The sequence below is a fragment of the Adiantum capillus-veneris genome, chromosome 7 (assembly GCF_014529385.1).
Source record: "Adiantum capillus-veneris isolate H3 chromosome 7, ASM1452938v2, whole genome shotgun sequence".
Classification (NCBI taxonomy): Eukaryota; Viridiplantae; Streptophyta; class Polypodiopsida; order Polypodiales; family Pteridaceae; genus Adiantum; species Adiantum capillus-veneris.
This window is the reverse complement of record NC_140937.1, coordinates 141,225,538-141,245,849: the sequence shown is the minus strand read 5'-3', so window position 1 is coordinate 141,245,849 and position 20,312 is coordinate 141,225,538. Positions and strand designations below refer to the sequence as shown.

Sequence of the window (20,312 nt, the reverse complement as noted above, 5' to 3'; positions counted from 1 at the left end):
CAAAGATGGACCGATTCATTCTCACTAAGACTACGGTTAAGACATCGGAATTAACACGGCTATTTGTAGAGCATATATATAAACTCTACAGTCTTCCAGCTAGTATCATTAGTGACAGAGATCGAAAGTTCGATAATCACTTCTGGAGAGCTGTGTTCCAAAAGTTGGAAACTAAACTTAATCTAAGTACGATTGATCATCCAGAAACGGATGGTCAAACAGAAAGAGTTAATCAAGTGCTAGAGGATATGCTACAAGCGTACGTTAGCAAGAAGCAAACCAATTGGGAAGACTACTTACCTATATTGGAATTTTCTTATAATAGTTCAAAGCATGTGAGTACAGGGTTTAGTCCATTTATGCTTTTGTATGGATTTCAACCTAGATCACCCATTACAGTGGGGTTGAATAAGGAGAAGATACAACAAGCGAAGGATTTTCTCCAAGACCATTTTGACATGCTTCGAGTTGCTCGACAAAATGTTAAGCAAGCTCAAGATCGTAAGAAGTACGCAGATGAGCATCGACGTCTTGCTACTTTCGAAGAAAGAGACAAGGTTTTCCTCAAAGTTTCGGAGCATTCAGAAAGTTTGAAGACGGAAAAAGTTGCTAACTTTCACCATGCTATTGTGGACCGTTTACCATTCTCAAACGTATAGGTCAAGTGGCCTATAAGTTAACTCTTCCAGAGCACTCACGAGTTCATCCTGTTTTTCATGTTAGTCATTTACGAAAACAGCTAGGATAGAATGATAGTGTCATTGACACAGGTGTATTGGTTGACCTTATCGCACCATCAAGCATTCCTCATGAGCCCGAAAAGATTTTGGATTCTCATAAGCTTCGCAGCAGACATCATGTCAGACGACAGGTGTTGGTAAAATGGCTAGATAGACCTGAAGAAGGTTCTACATGGGAGAATGTCTCCGCAATTAAGAAACGTTTTCTTACATTCGTTTTCAAGGACGAAAACGATTCTCCAAGGGGGGGGTAATGTAAGGACATGGGTCCTATGGGCAAGGCCACCGGCACAGCCGGACAGTGTGTACGTTAGGAGGAGGCTATAAGATAGCACGGTTGGGTGGAGTCTAACACACGCATTACCACCGCCCTTTCAATATGTCATCTTTTTCTCCTCTTCATGTGAACCCATGAGTGGAGGAAGATGATAAATTGCATGTCTTCCAGGTGGAACATGTAGCTTTTAGCTCTTCCTTCCACCCCTCTCGTCTGAACTGGGCCTATATAATAGGAACTGGAGTTTGGACTACGGGGTAGGGCACGGCTTCCGTTTCTTTTAAATTTTGGAGGGACACAATGCCAACTCTCCACCATACTTCCGTATGGCATTCACTTAGATTGGGTTCACAGTGAGCGGCAACACAAAACAGCTCTGCAAGCCTTGTTCATTGAAGGCAAGCTTTTTGAAGTGCATACTTGTTCGAGTGAGCACAATACAAATAAGGTGAGTGCTCTGTCACGCAGGGCTTTACACAAAAAAGAGTATCTGATTTTAACACAACAACTATAATCTAATTTTCACATGAAAAATCTAATCTATTTCATAAAATCTTTTATGTTCATCTTGATATTTTATTCACCAGAAAAATTGTGGGAGTAATTTACTATGTCTTGAGAAGTACTACAAACCAAGCAAGGTTTTGTGACTTTTCTGTTTTGTTTTAAACAAAGAATATCAAGCAATTTACCCAATAGTATACTATCTACACATTAACTATTATGACTATTTTAATTTTAAAAAAAACCAGTAAAGCGCTTGAATTTATATTAGAAAGAGCATTACTATGACTATTATTACACATTTACACCTATCCACACATTTAAGCAGGCCTACCAGGCAAGACTAGTTTTTCTCTCGAAACCCTAAGCTGCATTGTGTATTTGAAAACAATACCCTATTCAAGTTGGAATATTTGTGTAGCTGTTATATTATGTCACCGCCGTCTTAAAAAGATGCCTTTGAACTTGTCCAATTTTGTAAAAGGCCGGCCACACAAGACTAGTGGAATATTTGAATCTCGTTTCCATCCCCGGAGACACAGAGACCTGAGAGAGAGAGAGAGAGTGAGAGAGAGGGAGGGGGGGATGTGAGCTCTGCCCATCAAACAACATCTTTACTAACCAATGGAAAAAGGCTGAATATTTGAAATTTACCCGGTTTTAAATCAAAAAAAATTGGGGCTTTTATCGGTGTTTACACATATATCCTTCAAATTTGTCCGGGAATTTTGAATTTCAGCCCTTAAAAAATACACTAAAGGCCGGGTTTTTGGTAAGCAAGCAACCAGAATATTTAAGGGAAATTTTCTATATTATTCATAGAAGCAACAGTATTTCCTCACTTTCATCTTGAATAATATCTCATGCTGTGATTATTCATCTCTTGGTATAAAAAATTACATAATTTGTGCCAATGTCACAAAAAATAATAATTAGTAGTAATTCCCCTGCCCCTACTCCTGCTAGGCTTTAAAAGGGCTGCACAAAATGAGACCAAAACTTCCAATTTTTCTATAGCTTGTCTTCTACACTAATCTCCAAAGGTCTGAGCTTGATCTGAAGCATCAACCAAGAGTTCATTCCCTCTCTGAATCCTCACTGTCTTCTCCATATTCAATTCAATTCCTCTGCAAGTAGCCCATCATCAGATCTTTGTTTTGTATGGACATGACATATTCAGAACATAGAGGATCCTTAGATTTCAGGCCTGTTCTTTATACACACAGAAATGTGTATGTATGGTCTATGACATTGCCATAGCTGCAGAGAATGCAACCCTGCTTTTGCGCCATGCCCCTCGACGTCCGCCTCCTCCTTACCCTTCTCTGCATCTACTCTAGCTCCCACCTTCTTATGATTTCTAGTCAGCAAGACTATCTCTCTCCTGAGAACTTAACAGAATGCAGAGAGGACCATCCAGAAAACTCAGGCTACCGCTGTGAGCCTAAACTCGCAGCCTGCGAAACTCTGGCGTATTTCCGCGTGCAGCCCGGGCGATTTTCCTCTCTGGCCACCATTGCCGAGCAGCTATTCAATATGAAGTCATCAGACATAGCCCAAGCAAGCAACCTCTCTACTCTTAGCAGCCCGCTGCGGCTAGTGCCAGGGCAGGGCCTCTACATCCCCTTCTCCTGTGCCTGCAATGGGACCGCCTTTTCGACACACAATGTCACATACACCTTCGTGGCAGCAGATACCATAGTCACAGTTTGTAATTCCTCCTATGAGGGCCTGACCACTTGTCAAGCCACACGGCATGCAAACCCGGATTTGATCGCGTCCGGCCTTGACATAGGCAGCAGCCTCACATTTCCTCTTCGATGTGCATGTCCCTCTCCTGAGCAAACACTCAAAGGGATCAAATTTCTTGTCACATATCCAATAGGGAGCCAACCCGAGACCATCTCTTCAGTGGTTGATATGTTTAGACTCGATGAAACGGAGTTCCTGCTAGCAAACAGAATTGAGAATAGATCCACTGTACTCTTCGCTGCTACCACCGTCCTCCTCCCCTTCAAAGAGAAACCAACTCTGCCTCCCAATGCAAGCTTCGGACCTCCGTTCCCTCAGCCACAACAACACCGCATCATGATACATATCATTGCAGCGTCAGTCACACCTGTAATCCTCATCCTCATCATATTACTAGCAGTTTTCTATACCCAAAAGCACAGGACAAAAATGGCATACAAGAAGACCAGCTTTCTCCAACCTAATGCCGTAGCTTCACCAAACATGCTCCCTTCCGATGGCAAAAGTCCGTCGATCGACCTTTTTCAAGTAATGTCAGAATTAGCATCAGATAAAAGGCTGATTGTCTTCAGTTCTGATGATATCGATCAAGCAACACATGGTTTCAGCATTTCAACGAGAATCAATGGTAGTGTGTACCGAGGAACAATCGAAGGGCAAAGTGTTGCTGTCAAGAAGATGGAAGAGGATGCGACACAAGAAGTCCAAATCTTGCAGACGCTTCACCATGCCAATATTGTATCCCTGTTGGGTGTTTGTTTACCCTCCCCCTGTGATTCTTACCTAGTGTATGAGTACGCTGAAGGTGGTTCTCTGCATAATTGGCTTCATGGAAATGCACAAAGCATGCCGGGGCTTGCAAGAGGCTTCAAGGTTTTGCAATGGCATGACAGGCTGCAAATTGCATTTGATGTCTCATGTGCCATGGAGTACATACATGAGCACACAAATCCGCGATATGTGCATAACTACATCAACAGCAGCAACATTCTAGTAGATTCAAACATGAGGGGCAAGTTGGCAAACTTCTCTTTGGCTAAGGTGATAAATGGCAATGAGGATCTTCATGTCCTGATGCATCGGGCGAATTATGGCCTACCCACATCTGCACTTCACCGCATGGACATCGGAGGTTTCACATTGCATGAGCCTGTAAAGGGTGCAAGAGTGTCCCCGACTGTGGACGTGTATGCATTTGGTTTAGTGCTGCTGGAGATCTTATTTGAACAGGAGAGTGCAGATGGTAATGTTGATGCGATTCAAGGTCTCATGAATGGGCATGATCCAAAGGAGAAATTGGAGGTATGTATGTACTCTGGCTTTGACAGTAATGTCCACAACGACTGTGGGTACAACCTGGCTATGCTTGCACATTCTTGTGTATCCCCGGATCCCTATGCTCGCCCCAATGCAAGGACAGTGGCTTTCACCTTGTCAAAAGTGCGTAATGCTTGTTTGTCAGATCATGGATCATTTTGACACTCTATGTGCAAATCTGGTCACCATCTCCTTCTGTTACATCTCTTACACTTCTGTGTCAAAATCTTGAACACATAGACATTGTACATAATCACCTTACAACAAAAGCCAGTTTGAGAGATTAGGCTAGTCCTCGTAGAGCGGAAGTCGAAGGTGTGCAAGAAGAGAATTTGCATCTCCAATGGAGGTCCACTAATTTTATAAAATGCCGATATGTGTTATATAAATGTTTATTCACTGGAAGCTATGAATAGATGTGGTCTTAATGTTTCAAGGTGCATTTTCTAGAAGTGAATTTTTGGTTTGTAAAAGCACATCAAAGGAGTAGAGCATTTCTGCAAATGAGGATTTTATTGGCAATACCTAGCCCAGTATCCGTAAAGTTACCACAACTAGCAGCAAGCGAAAGCTATGTCATTTAACAACCAAAGTGCAATGCTGATTTGCAGCTCTATTTAAAATGTTTACTCTTGCTCAATAGATCACCACCACATCGCTGCATACATTCTTAAATCATGTAGGCAAAGCTAAGTAGTCCCTGTTTTACGAATGCTCGTTTGCAATAATGTGTAGATAGGAGAGAGCAACACGACAGAGGGATGACATACCTCCAACTCCTTCCATGTCATGTCCACCAGAACATCTTTGCAATACATTTGTCATGCCTTCAAAGATTAAAGGACACAAAGGGGGCTCCATTTCAGGAAGCTTCACAAGTTTCAGTTGTCCACCCTAAAACAAGTTTGATTGAACACCCGCTAGTTCTGATGATGTGACCCACATGGATCACTTGCCTGTAAGGTACCTCAATTCATGCACCACATTGAGCATACATTGTATGACGCAATCGACCTCTGTTTTGTACCCATACAGGAAAATGATGCAAGATTCTCGTAGTTTTAAACGTCACCAACGTGTTCAATGATTGGGTTTTAAGGAAGCTTCCATCTCTTTTTGGCACAGCTCTGCATAAATATCTACATCTACGAAGAGCTCTCCGCCTCAGGAGCATGATGTCTCAACCAGTTCTCCATATTTAGCACTCCAAAAGCATCACTGTCTGCATGAAAGCTAGTACCCTGCAGTTTCACCTATTGTTTTGACGTAAACAAGGGCAGGATGTGTATAATATTCACATTCATAAATGCACAAAGCTCTACAATCTTGTGCTATAATGTGAGAGGCTGTTATGAGCATAAAAACAGAGTGGAAAAAGGAGATGAATAAAGCAATGCAGTGATTGCAGAACATGGCATCAACATTATCTCCGTCCTCCGTGTTCGGCTCTGTGGACTGAGGATGGCCCTCGTTCCCTCTCATGTCAAGTTCTTCCTGGCTCGAGCTCGGCCCTTACAGATGATCGCCGATCGGTGAGCTGCGCCGCCTTGTCTCAGTACACATGCAAGCGATCCTGCTCCCGTTCGGCCAAAATCTCACACGAACCAATTACTTACTTCACCCCCTTCGCCAATTGACACCTCCGTTTGGGAGGTGGGATCAATGGCTCACGATCACCAATTGATCATGACCATTGGATTGCCTATGGAATGCAAAAGATTCGCACTTTCTCGAATCCTAGACTTGAATCCGCAACCCTCTCTCCACGGAATTGACTCTAACCACTAAGCTAATGCGTATTCGTTTAAAGGTGTGTGTGTGGTAAGTTTATAGATCACGGCGTCGCGAGAAAGTTTACACTTAGTTCACACCTAGTTTACACTGAGTTCGCGTTGAGTTCACATTGAGTTCACACCAAATTCGGTGTGGTGCACATAACTCCGAGTTCACTCTTAGTTCACACCTAGTTCACACGGCGATCAGACGGTTCGGATTGCACCCGCCTCGCGACGCCTACTGTGGGCCATTAATCTCACCTCCCTAGGGAGGTGTTATTTAGTGACGAGGACCTTCACCGCCCCCTTCACCACGTTCAGGTTAGGCAAAGGCCCATTGGCCAGATAATTGACCCTCGTCATGGTCCCACGAGGCATACTAAGTCGAGCACCCCTCCTCACTATCTTGCACGCGCAGGTTCAAAGGGGATCGACGGTGGAGGGTTATTCTCGATAAATCTGAGTCGTTGGCGAGTATTGACCCGAATTTACAAGGCGGACAGTGTTGCTTTCGGGAGGTATTTTGCCTGTCGTACGCAGGTTAGCAGAAGGCAGCGCGTAGGTTAAACAGGGGGGCAGGCGTGCTGTGTCGTTCGACGACATTTGTGTGAACAGTAGGGTCGTGACGTCCGACAACCAATTGTGTGAATCCCACTTTGTACTCCTCAGCCTCTCAAAAGCAAGTCCAGCTAGTCCGACAGCCTTGTGTGAATAGCAGGGTCGTGAGGAGCTTTACTAGGGTGCGCCAGAGTGCGCGACACCCTCGAGGCACTCAATACCTTTTGGTCTCTGTACTCCTCAGCCTCGCAAGCAAGTGCTCCTTGAGAAGGATAAAGAGCTAGAGGAGGGACGCATGAGACCGGCTGTCGTGCAAGATAGTGCACGACAAATGTAGTGCATTGAAACCTTGAAGTGCTTATTGGCGCCAATGTTTGAAGGTCGAGGAAGCAGCCAAAGGAGTACATAATGATCCTCGAGGCACATCCATCTCCATCTCCGTAGGATCGACGCAGACGGTTGCACAGGCATCTTGAGTCGGCGTTTTATGATATATTGTAATACATCTTGTTGAATGCAAGTGTTCAATGCTAAGTAGGTCTTGAGATTATGCTAAGTAGGCTTTTGGTTGAAGATGTGAGGAGGGTGTTGTCTTATGCACGCATTCTTATGTGTGCATGTCAAAGTATATCGCGACCTGCAATGGCTAAATCATCCGATCGTGCAAAGAGGGGCAAAGCGAAGAGACGTTGCTGCAAGACAATAGAGGCTTCTTCTAGTGCATGCATTCTTATGTGCGCATGTCAAAAGTATATCGCTCCCGGCAATGGCTAAATCATCCGGTCGTGCAAAGAGGAGCAAAGGGAAGAGACATTGCCGCAAGACAATAGAGGCTTCGTCTAGTCATACATGTGATTCGCAAAAAGAGATGCGCATGCTCGATATTGAAGCTTCTCCAATGGTAAGCTTCTTACTAGAGGATACATGAACACACACACACACACACACACAGAGTGATGAATAATATAGGAACCCCAATACTACATCAAGGTCTTTAAAGAGAGAGATGGGGCTCTTGTACGCTATTGTCGAGCTGTTGCAGACTGTTCGCAATGGGGTAAACCATGGGAGAAGCGTGCAGATATCATTCATCTCATAAAAGAGAGGCATGGTATCACTATTGACATTCCTCGTAGATCCGTTGGTCGACCTAACAATAGCCAAAAGGGTCAATTAGGGTCGCGGTCTCATAGACAGTCAAAGGCGCGCTTTGCAAGTCTTGACACTCGCATTAAGCTTGCAAGAAGAAAGCATCATGAGAATTTATGTAAGGGTTCAAAGAAGAGGTGGATGTTTAGCTCTCTTAAAACTAAAATTCCTTATGAGGAATGGCTGAAAAAATATATGGAGAAGTAGATGGCGGTGTGGGAGAGTGGCATTCCAGAACGAATTGCCAAAATGCAAGCCAAAATTGCTAAAGGATATAATGCCATGGTAAGATTTCTTTTTTCATGTGTGGCAATCATGTATATTGATGGGATTATAAGAAAAATGTGTTTGCTAACTTGTTTTCTTGAATTCTTTAGTCTAGAAGTTATAACGGAGTTGTAGATGGACAACAAGTAGAGGAAGAGCAGCATAGTTATGATTGCTCTATGAGTTAAAATGATTTGAGTCAGGAAGAGAACAATAATGATGTCACTGCTTTGGTAAGATGGAGAGTTCAAAATGCTTTCTTGCTTGGTTTAGAGCTTTAAGTTTATTGTTTAATACATCTTTTCTTTTGATCTATGGTAGCCACAGCTCAAGAATGAGGGGAGTACCTCAACAAAGGCAAAGAAGCTTTCCAAACTACCAATTCGCAAGAAACCAAGGGAAAACATGCGTAAGGTATTACCTCATCATGATTTCAAGCCCATCAATTAAAGTATTTGCACTTTCATATGCGATTTTTATGTTAAGAGAGCTCAAATTGTAGCTTGGTCGTCAAACGGGTTCGATAGATCACATTCATATAGATATCTCCTCTCCGATTGGAAGCACGAGTTGGGGTCATCCTTTGGCAGTAAAGAATCCATGGTATTGCGTGTTTCAAGGAAGGTTTTTAAGTGTTGTTTTGTAGTGATTACACACTCATAAGTGATATCATTGCATAGGTCACACGAGGAAAAGTTAACACCCTTATATTCACTTCGATATGGCCTCGAGGTTATGTATGACACGAAGTTCGCAAGTGATATAGCGAACAAAAAAGATTCCTCTCGAACTCTAATTTTGTTTTTCTTGTAAGTCTTCTTTTCACTTAAATCGTGTACTTGTGTTTAACTTGGCGATTATAATGGAGATCATGGGTAATGATAGATGGTTTGAAAGCATTCTCGGAGAAGAAGCTTTAGATCAAACATGGTTTTTAGATAGTTTATGTCACTCTTTTATGCAAACCATTCCTATTGAGAGAGCGATACGTACTACTTTGGATAGGTGGATCTTTCTTCATGAGTGTTTACTTTCTTTCCGATTATTGATGAGGAAGAATTTGTTAGCACATAGATTTTGATGAAAATTAGGTGCCCCTTTTTAATCCTTACTAATGGCTTTTGGTGGTTTTAGGGATCATTGGACACTGCAGTACTTTACAATTGTTGGGCATGTCCGCTATCGTGCCTTCCAAACGATAGGAGCGCTATCCTTTTCTTTGATTCACTATCTTTGCGGTTTATTGACCGTTACATCTCACCTTTGCAGAGGTATGTGTTTTAACATGCCTTTGTACTTTGATAAGTGTGCTCTCCTCTTGAGGGAGTATGCTCTTCTTTTGTAGAGTTTTACAACAATTTTTTGCTTATGCAACGCATTTGGAACTTAGGAAGCACTTATGCTATCCTGAAAATTGCCACATGCAAACGATGGAGGTGCACTTCTAGGGATTCTGATGTTTTCTTTTGTGTTTGTGTATTGTTATGAATGTTGTTTAGATGCCAAGGCAATCGAACACAAAAGATTGTGGATTCTATTTTATGTTGGTCATGAAGCTCTTGATTGAAGAAGTTTATGGTCCCATAGCATCAAGAAATTGTATAGTTATGCATGCTAACATCTCTATTATGTGTTATACATGTCTAACGGAGATCTTTGTTATGGTCATGAACTAATGACATTAACATTTGCAATTCACCGTGTGAATTGGTTAATTCATTAGGAAGTTGAGACAATGAAGGTGGACCTTGGTGATTGGGCTAACGAGGGAGCTATGGACAATCCAAAATAAATGTCACTTGGTTTCCTGTGCACAACCTTCGGTGGTTACATGAAGTCCTTCCGTTACAAGTTCTCTTCATAATTTTGATATTCCTTCATAAGCCAACAACATGTTTTTTTTGTAAACCTATGAATATGGCTTAAGTTTTTGGCAACCTCTCTTTGATGGTTATGACGAATGTTTTGGATGAAACTTTATTATTATATCGATCGAAGTTATACAAATGACGATCTTGTTGTCACGGTTTTAATGTTATGGTTATGGAAAAGGTTCGGATTATCTACTCATGATTTTGGTGAGTACTCAGTGGATATGTAACGGTCATGGTTTTGAATGTTTGCTTATGATTTTCATGAGCACTTGATGAAAATGTTACGATTTTGGTTATGGTTATCGTAAGCACTTAATGGACTCATCATTTTGTTATGGTTAGGGTGATTTGCTAATGATTCTAGTGAGTACTCAACGGATAGGTAATGGTTATGGTTTTGAATTTTTGGTTATGATTTTTATGAGCACTTAATGGACTCATCATTTTATTATGGGTAGGATGATTTGCTTATGATTTTGGTGAGTACTCGCTGGATATGTAATGGTTATAGTTTTGAATGTTTGGTTATGACTTTCATCAGCACTTGATGAAAATGTTACGATTTTTGTTATGGTTAGAGTGATTTGCTTATGATTTGGTGAGAACTCGCTGGATAATATGTAATGGTTATGGTTTTGGATGTTTGGTTATGATTTTCATGAGCACTTGATGAAAATGTTACGATTTTTGTTATAATTATAATGATTTGCTTATGATTTGGTGAGAACTCGTTGAATATGTAATGGTTATGGTTTTGGATGTTTGGTTATAACTTTCATGAGCACTTAATAAAAACATTACGATTTTTGTTATGGTTAGAATGATTTGCTTATGATTTTGGTGAGTACTCGCTGGATATGTTATGGTTATAGTTTTGAATGTTTGGTTTCATAAGCACTTGATGGAAATGTTACAATTTTTGTTATGGTTAGGGTGATTTGCTTATGATTTTGGTGAGTACTCATTGGATATGTAATGGTTATGGTTTTGAATGTTTGGTTATAACTTTCATGAGCACTTGATGGAAATGTTACGATTTTTGTTATGGTTAGGGTGAGCACTTAATGGACTAATTTTTTTGTTATAGTTAGGGTGATTTGCTTATGATTTTTGAGAGTACTTGTTGGATATGCTATAGTCATGGCCTTTGATTTGTTGTGTGGCTATATGCTTCTAATTATGTTGAAGGCTTTTTTGGCCTCTCTTGTTATTTGTAAATTCGGGCTGTGCATAAGTAGCTCTATGGAATTTTGTATATTCGAGTCTGAGAAGTAAATTTGGGGTACACAAAAACTACTCTTTGGATTTTGTAAATTCGGGATAAGTAAAATAATACTCTCTAAAATTTTTTGAATTTAGGCTGCAACACTAAAAACCATGTGAAAAGGCAGTGTATCATATTCAACTTCACAAACCCGTGTCATTTCAAATTGTCGATTACAAAAGTTTCAATTGAATAGGTGGACTTTGTGTAAATATCATTAAAACTCTCATTGAAGAGGCTTGGATAGAGTAAGAGCTACAATGAGGTGTGGCTAGGGTGAAAGTGTGCTCACTATCAGTTGTTTCTGCATACTCACAAGAAGAAATTATGGCATAAAAGGTTCTCACACTATCGCAAACTTGGATGGTCCGTCCAATAAGACCTTCCACATCCTTTACACCTTTATGACGATTTGTCAAGGGGAGTAAAGCATTACAAGTATGACAACAAAAGGTGGATGCAGGATCTACTAGTAGAGTTTTTGTACAACAATACGAACAAGGACGCTCATCAGATTGGATGCGATGACGGCCACGTTGATGCTTTCTTCTAAGCTTTCCGGTTTCATGAGTGGGATTTTTGGGTTGGGTGAGTAGACCTCCCATATCCACCTTTTGCCTGACCGAGACGGGTTAGGGTGACATGCTCTTGGACTTGGCGGATACTTCCTCTAGCTGGCAACTCTATCTCCTTTGGACTCACCAATGATCTCATGGAGTCTCTTGCAACCTTCACTTGGTGGAGTATAAGCTCTACCTCTTTCATAGATTTATTTGGAAGTTCTCATTCTATTGATAGAAGTAGGCCTTTGAGCTCTTGTAGACTGTTCATTAAATCCTCTTCTTGGTTGCATTGATCAGGCTCATCGTGTTGAGGCCCATCCATCATCTCATGTGCCTTATCCACAATTGGGAGAACAGAATTCAAGTGAGGGTAATGTTGTGTGATAATCAATCTTACGCCATAAAGATGTTGCATTCAGAGGACCAATCAGAACAGTCACAATAGTTTTCTTGTAAACTGACATTATACCACTGGGTAGGTATACTTGAGCTTTGTATTTTGAATTGCATCAATAGTTCATTGACAACTTGAAGGCTAGAGGGGCCAAGTGCATATTGTTGCAAAAATTCTATCGCCCTCCTGTAGCTTGTTGGTGTGTTTGAGAGGAGCCTTGAACTCCAAATCAACCAGAGTCAGGTACATACATAAAATTACATAAACATGCAGCTATGAACACCAAGCACCTACTAAGCAAGGCAAAATACAAACCTTTTTTTTTTTTTTGCATAAATAACTTCAACAATGTCCCACCTATGCGGCCCCACTCTTTGAATCGCCACACAATGCATGAATCAAGTCCACTATGGAGCGATTTATATGTGCCTCTAGTAGAGTTATTTGATGTATTGCCACAAACGCTCTACCAAATTTGTGGTATCAACATTTCCATGGGGGAAAAGTCTTCCAAACTTTGGCCAATGTGATCTCCATAAACAAAATCTCCCACACCACCCATTGGTGACATACCGCACCACATTGGGATACGCTACATATCGAGGAAGTAGTTGTTGAAATCTACCATCAAAGTCAACCTCACTTGGGCATTGCATGAGATTTGACATTTCCATGTAGATTTTGCTTCTAATCTCTTTTGGAACCTAAAGTGAGAACCAAGCCAATGTAGATATCTTGAAAACATGATTATCATAAATCATAAGAACCATGATGCTTACGTGAGGAAGGAGGTTATCTACCCATGATTTCTTAGCATGTAATCAACATAGAATAATGTGACATGAAATTTGGTGATGCTCTCCTTCATTTGTTGTCTCCCAACAATGTGGATCTTCATTGACCACCGTAAGAAATGCCTCTAATTTTTGTTGTGATTTGTCAATGACCAAAGTGGTGGGTCGGATGTCTCCCATTCTTGAAAGTACTATCCATAGAGTTACCTCCAAGGCAAGGACATCGTGATGAACCCCCGCATCTTGGGTGCACAACATAAACCAAATAGGGATACCTTGTCCAAGTTAATTTGGTAGCACGACTGCAAAAAGGGGAAGCCCATATACATTTGTTTTGAAAGTGCTATCTATTGCCCATGAGTTTCGAGAAAAACGCTTGGCCATTTGTAACATCCAATCATCTTGAAAAATTAGGATGAATGGCTTATCCTTTGGATCTCTTGCTGTTGGATTGTAAGGTTGAAAATAAAAAACCTACAAGAAAAACAATGACCAATGTTTGGAATATAGAACGTACAAGCATGAACTTGGGAGTAAAGGGTAACTTGTCACCTTATGTTGCTCTTGCAACACTCTAACCTCCATATATATGGTTGCCCAATCATCATTGGAGATCCTTCCTAAAAACAAATGTCTTTTATAAGGACTCTACACAAAATTAAAAAGATGCAAATTTAGCATGACAAAGAATACCTTCTATGCGTTTCTGGAATGATAGTGGTTGAACTTCCCTCGGGATCATGAAGAAGAGATAGATAGTGCAATCAAGCATGGAAGCCCGCTCCATTTGATATTTTTCTTTTGAAAGTGACATTTGTGCGACATGACGGGAACTATTAACATCAAGTAAATCCTCTTTGCAACACTCTACGATAGTTGGATGGATAGGAAGGTGGTAGAGGTCACTCCGACTACCTCGCGTATGGCCATCATGAATGGGGTAAATATGTATTGCAACCTCGTCACCTTCATTGGGAAATTGAACTTGAATTTTGAATAAGCAACCACACCTCTTCGATGTCCTTAGCCTTCTTATCTTTCCAACATGCTTTGTCTTTCCACCCCTATGAAATTTGTATTCAATCGTAACACTTGAAAGGAGATGTTTCCTTGAGGATCGCACCATAACCAACCTTACTTTGTGCTCAATCATAAGATGCTCTAATTGCATGTCCAAATTAGCCTGTGTTGTATGTATTTCATAAGATGGAGCCCTGTTAAGATCAAAGGTACCTTGAGTGGCCACATTGGTCTTCCTTTGGCAGCCACATCCACATGATATGACATATTCTTTGATGAAGAACAAGGGAATTCCACCTCCCTTGAGATCAATACACCAAGTTGACCGCAAGGTATTGATTGTGGATGTGAGATCTCTATGATGGGGTAAGCTTTTCGTACAATGTGCTTCTTTCACAATAATTTTCCAATCCTCAACGCAAGGAATCCTAAGCAAAGGATCTAATTTGAGACAAATAAGAAGTTCTCTACTGCATCCTCCCCTCACGCACAACATGTCTTTCATTCTTTGCCACTTTTTTAAGTCAAGCAACCCTCCAGGATCGCAAGATTTTAGTGTATCCAAGGATGGGGATATGTCCTCTTTCAAGGTTTTAATCATCGATGCATATGCATCTTTAGTGAACGTGAAGTACCTTGAAGATATATGTGCAGCATGTTGACCAATGTTTCACCCTCCACATTGCAAAGGTTGTGGTCAAACTCCATGGGCCTAGCTTCATGCACCCCGGTTTCATCATCACTTGAGCTGCTAGAATAGCTCTCCTCACCCTCAAAGTCATTGTTGTCTTCACTTTCAATGTACCATTCCATTGTGTTGTGAGTGAGAGGTGTTGAAATAGATAGGGAATAGGTGAAAGAAATGAAAAAGAGGAAGCGAATCACATTGAAAATCAGCAATATGCTCATAATCCACTGACCCAAATTTACCTTTTTTTTTAAAATTTACAAATGTGACCCGAATTTACCAACATCATCCTTTCAACCAATTGGTATATAACGTGTGGCATGATAGTCTTTTTATCATCATATTTTAAACAGCACCTTTAAGAAGTTCTTGCACTTTTGCAGACACGGTTATCCCGCTCCAGTTCCCAAAGCTGATCCTCCTCACTATCTTGCACGGGCGGGTGAGGGTTATCCGGTGAATCTGGGCCGTTGGCGGGTATTGACCCGAATTTACAAGGTTATCCAAATTTACAGGGCGGGACAATGTCGCTTTCGGGAGGTATTTTGCTCGCCGTACGCAGGTTAGCAGGGAAGCAGCGCTCAAGGGACCAAGGGGGCAGCGTGCAAGTTAGCAGGGGACAGCGCACAGGTTAAATAGGGGGGTAGGCCTGCTGTGTCGTCCGACGGCATTTGTGTGAAGATCAGGGTTGTGACATCCGACAATCAATTATGTGAATCCCGCTCTGTACTCCTCAGCCTCGGGAGCAAGTCCAGCTCGTCCGGCAGCCTTGTGTGAAGAGCAGGGTCATGAGGAGCTTTACTAGGCTGCGTCGGAGTGTGAGACATCCTTGAGGCACTAACTATATTTTCATCTTTGTACTCCTCAGCCTCGCGACCAAGTGCTCCTTGAGAAGGATAAAGAGCTAGAGGAGGGACGCATGACACTCGCTGTCGTGCAAGATAGTGCACCACAAATGTAGTGCATTGGAACCTTGAAGTGCTTATTGGCACCACTGTTTGAAGGTCGAGGAAGCAGTCAAAGGAGCACATAACGATCCTCGAGGCACAACCATCTCCGTCTCCGTAGGATCGATGCACACGGTTGCACAGGTATCTTGAGTCTGTGTTTTATGATATATTGTAATACATCTTGTTGAATGCAAGTGTTCAATGCTAAGTAAGTCTTGAATAGGTCTTGAGATTATGTTAAGTAGGCTTTTGGTTGAAGATATGAGGAGGGTGTTGTCTTATGCATGCATTCTTATGTGCGCATGTCAAAAGTATATCGATGCCTGCAATGGCTAAATCATACGGTCATGCAAAGAGGGGAAAAGGGAAGAGATGTTGCCACAAGACAATAGAGGCTTCATCTAGTCATACATGTGATTCGCAAAAAGCGACGCGCATGCTCAATATCGAAGCTTCTCAAATGGTAAGCTTCTTACTAGAGGATGCATGAATGTTTTGTGTGCACGCGTCTCATAGGAATGTGTGTGCGCGCACACGCACACGCACACACACAGTGATGAATAATATAGGAATCCCAATACTACATCGAGGTCTTGAGATAGAGAGATGGGGCTCTTGTACGCTATTGTCGAGTTGCTAAAGATTGTCTAAAATGAGGTAAACCATGGGAGAAGCGTGCGGATATCATTCATCACATAAAAGAGAGGCATGGTATCAATATTGACATTCCTTGTAGATCTTTTGGTCAACCTAAAAATAGTCAAAAGGGTCAAGTAGGGTCGCGGTCTCATAGATAATCAAAGGCACGCTTTGCAAGTCTTCACAGTTGCATTAAGCTTGCAAGAAGAAAGCATCAGGAGGATTTACGTAAGGGTTCAAAGAAGAGGTGGATGTTTAGCTCTCTTAAAACTAAAACTCCTTATAAGGAATGGCTGAAAAATATATGGAGAAGCAGATGGCGGCGTGGGAGAGTGGCATGCCAGAACGAATTGCCAAAATGCAAGCCAAATTTGCTAAAGGATATAATGACATGGTAAGATTTCTTTCTTCATGCGTGACAATCATGTATATTGATGGGATTATAAGAAAAATGTGTTTGCTAGCTTGTTTTCTTGAATTCTTTAGTCTAGAAGTTATAAAGGAGTTGTAGATGGACAAGAAGTAATGGAGGAAGAGCAGCATACTTACGATTGCTCTATGAGTCAAAATGATTTGAGTCAGGAAGAGAACAATAATGATGTCACTACATTGGTAAGATGGAGAGTTCAAAATGCTTTTTTGCTTGCTTTAGAGCTTTAAGTTTATTGTTTAATACATCTTTTCTTTTTCTCTATGGTAGCCACAACTCAAAAATGAGGGGAGTACCTCAATGAAGGCACAAAAGCTTGCCAAACTACCAGTTCGCAAGAAACCAAGGAAAAACATGCATAATGTATTACCTCATCATGATTTCAAGCCCATCAATTAATGTGTTTTCAATTTCATATGCAATTTGTATGTTAAGAGAGCTCAAATTGTAGCTTGGTCGTCAAACGGGAGGTTCGAATAGATCACATTCATATAGATATCTCCTCTCCGATTGGAAGCATGAGTTTGAGTCGTCCTTTGGTAGTAAAGAATACATGGTATGGCGTGTTTCAAGGAAGGCTTTTAAGTTTTGTTTTGTAATGATTACACACTCATAAGTCACACGAGGAAAAGTTAACCCCCTTATATTCACTTCGATATGGCCTCAAGGTTATGTATGACATGAAGCTCGCAAGTGATATAGCGAGAAAAAAAGCTCCCTCTCGGACTTTAATTTTGTTTGTCTTGTAAGTCTTCTTTTTGTTCAATCATTCACTCAAATTGTGTACTTGCGTTCAACTTGGCAATTATAATGGAGATCATGGGTAATGATAGATGGCTTGAAAGCATTCTCGGAGAAGAAGCTTTAGATCAAACATGGTTTTTTGATAGTTTATGGCACTCTTTTATGCAGTAACTACTTTGGATGGGTGGATCTTTCTTCATGAGTGTTTACTTTCTTTTCAATTATTGATGAGTAAGAAGTTGTTATTACACAGCTTTTGATGCAAATTAGGTGCCGTTAATCCTTACAAATGGCTTTTGGTGGTTTTAGGGATCATTGGACGCTTGCAGTACTTTAATTGTTGGACATGTCCCCTATCGTGTCTTCCAAATGATAGGAGTGCTATCCTTTTCTTTGATTCACTCTCTTTGCGGTCTATTAACCATTACATCTCACCTTTGTAGAGGTATGTGTTTTAACATGCCTTTGTACTTTGATAAGTGTGCTCTCCTCTTGCGGTAGTATGCTTTTCTTTTGTAGAGTTTTACAACATTTTTTTGCTTATGCAACGCATTTGGAACTTAGAAAGCAGTTATGTCATCTTGAAAATTGCCACGTGCAAACGATGGAGGTGCACTTCTAGGAATTGTGATGTTTTCTTTTGTGTTTGTGTATGAAATCTATGCTTATGAATGTTGTTTAGATGCCAAGGCAATCAAACACAAAAGATTGTGGATTCTATTTTATGTTGGTCATGAAGCTCTTGATTGAAGAAGTTTATGGTCCCATAGCATCAAGAAATTGTGTAGTAATGCATGCTAACATCTCTATTATGTGTTATACATGCCTAACAGAGATCTTTGTTATGGTCATGAACTAATGACATTAACATTTGCAATTCACCGTGTGAATTGGTTGATTCATTAGGAGGTTGAGACAATGAAGGTGGACCTTGGTGCTTGGGCTAACAAAGGAGCTCCCAAGGAGCTATGGACAATCCAAAATAAATGTCACTTGGTTTCCTGTGCACAACCTTCGGTGGTTACATGAAATCCTTCCATTACAAGTTCTCTTGATAATTTTGATATGCATTCATAAGCCAACAACATGTTTTTTTTGTAAACCTATCATTATGGCTTAAGTTTTTGGCAGCCTCTTTTTGATGTGGTGACATAATTATGACAAATGTTTTGGATGACACTTTATTATTATATTGATCGAAGTTATACGAATGACGATCTTGTTGTCATGATTTTATGGTTATGGTTATGGAAAACGTTCGGATTATCTATTCATGATTTTGGTGAGTACTCAGTGGATATGTAATGGTCATGGTTTTGAATGTTTGGTTATGATTTTCATGAGCACTTAATGGAAATGTTACGTTGTTTATTATGGTTATTGTGAGCACTTAATGGACTCATAATTTTGTTATGGTTAGGGTGATTTGCTAATGATTTTGGTGAGTACTCAATGGATATGTAATGGTTATGGTTTTGAATGTTTGGTTATGATTTTCAAGGATGGCCACAAGCTCTTGTGCATCTTGTTGAGTATGAGCCTAAAGCACTACATCATCCACGCGCGTGCACACACACACACACACACACACACACACACACACATATATATATATATATATAGAGAGAGAGAGAGAGAGAGAGAGAATATATACAAATTTAGATTAGATGCTACAGCTCAAGAAAAAATGAAGAGACCTTGTAAAAAATTCTGTGTGACTTTTTTACGATTGTGCTATAGATAATTGCAAGTTTCATGTGCAAAACAAATTTACTTGAAAGGATATAAAATAATGGGAAGTTCTACGTGTTTGATATGGTCATTTCAAGCATATCGTTGTATACAAAGAAACATATGTTTTTGATGTATTTGTGAGTTTTAGAAAGTGATACATTGCTTACCCTCTGCATTGAGGACTCAAGGCGACAAGTAGAAGTGCTCTGGTAAGCAATAGTTATTGGATCATTTCAAATATTCAAAACTACACGCAAGAAAATTTTGATAATTTAATTCTTGAGACATAAGCATTCAAAACCTCAAATAAGTTCAAACTTTCCACATAGATCAACTAAATGTGTCAAAGTATGTGGTACTGACACCTAAAACCTTAATTACAATGTTATTGTGGAGGACTCAAGATTTTCAAGAGTTTTTGCGCAATAAAATGTTCAAGATAGAGTTCAAGCAACGACATTGAACTAAGTTAGGAAGCCTAAAAAATACATCATTTTTTGGTTTCAACATATTTAAAGTCATTTGTAGTCAAACTACACTAAAATAGCCCCAATTCCATGAGAGGACCTTTGGAAGGTCAAAATTATGCTCTTTGTCAACATGTGCTCAATGTGAAATTATGTATATAACTTGCAAGTGACTTGGAAACTAGTCCTTGAAGGGCATTCCATTGTTTTGTAACACTAAGTACTAACACTTTGCTTTTATAAACATAAAAAGGTCATGTCTACAAAACGATAGAAGAATTTTATGCTTTATAACTTAAGATTTTACTAAAATTTACGACTTAGAACTTACCATAATTCTCTCCATAGGGCTTGCATTTTAACATGGAGAAAAATCCAATGTTTCGTTTCCCTCATAACCAACCTATAGTAG

At 40.4% G+C, this 20,312-nt stretch overlaps 1 protein-coding gene across 1 annotated transcript; it reads left to right on the top strand.

Moving 5' to 3' along the window:
- The first annotated feature begins 2,263 nt into the window (after positions 1 to 2,263).
- On the top strand, positions 2,264 to 6,190 carry LOC147454714 (serine/threonine receptor-like kinase NFP). The gene has a single exon (XM_086516570.1). It carries the CDS (start codon positions 2,791 to 2,793, stop codon positions 4,750 to 4,752), a length of 1,962 nt encoding a protein of 653 aa, XP_086372696.1. The 5' UTR covers positions 2,264 to 2,790; the 3' UTR covers positions 4,753 to 6,190.
- Positions 6,191 to 20,312: the final 14,122 nt, after the last annotated feature.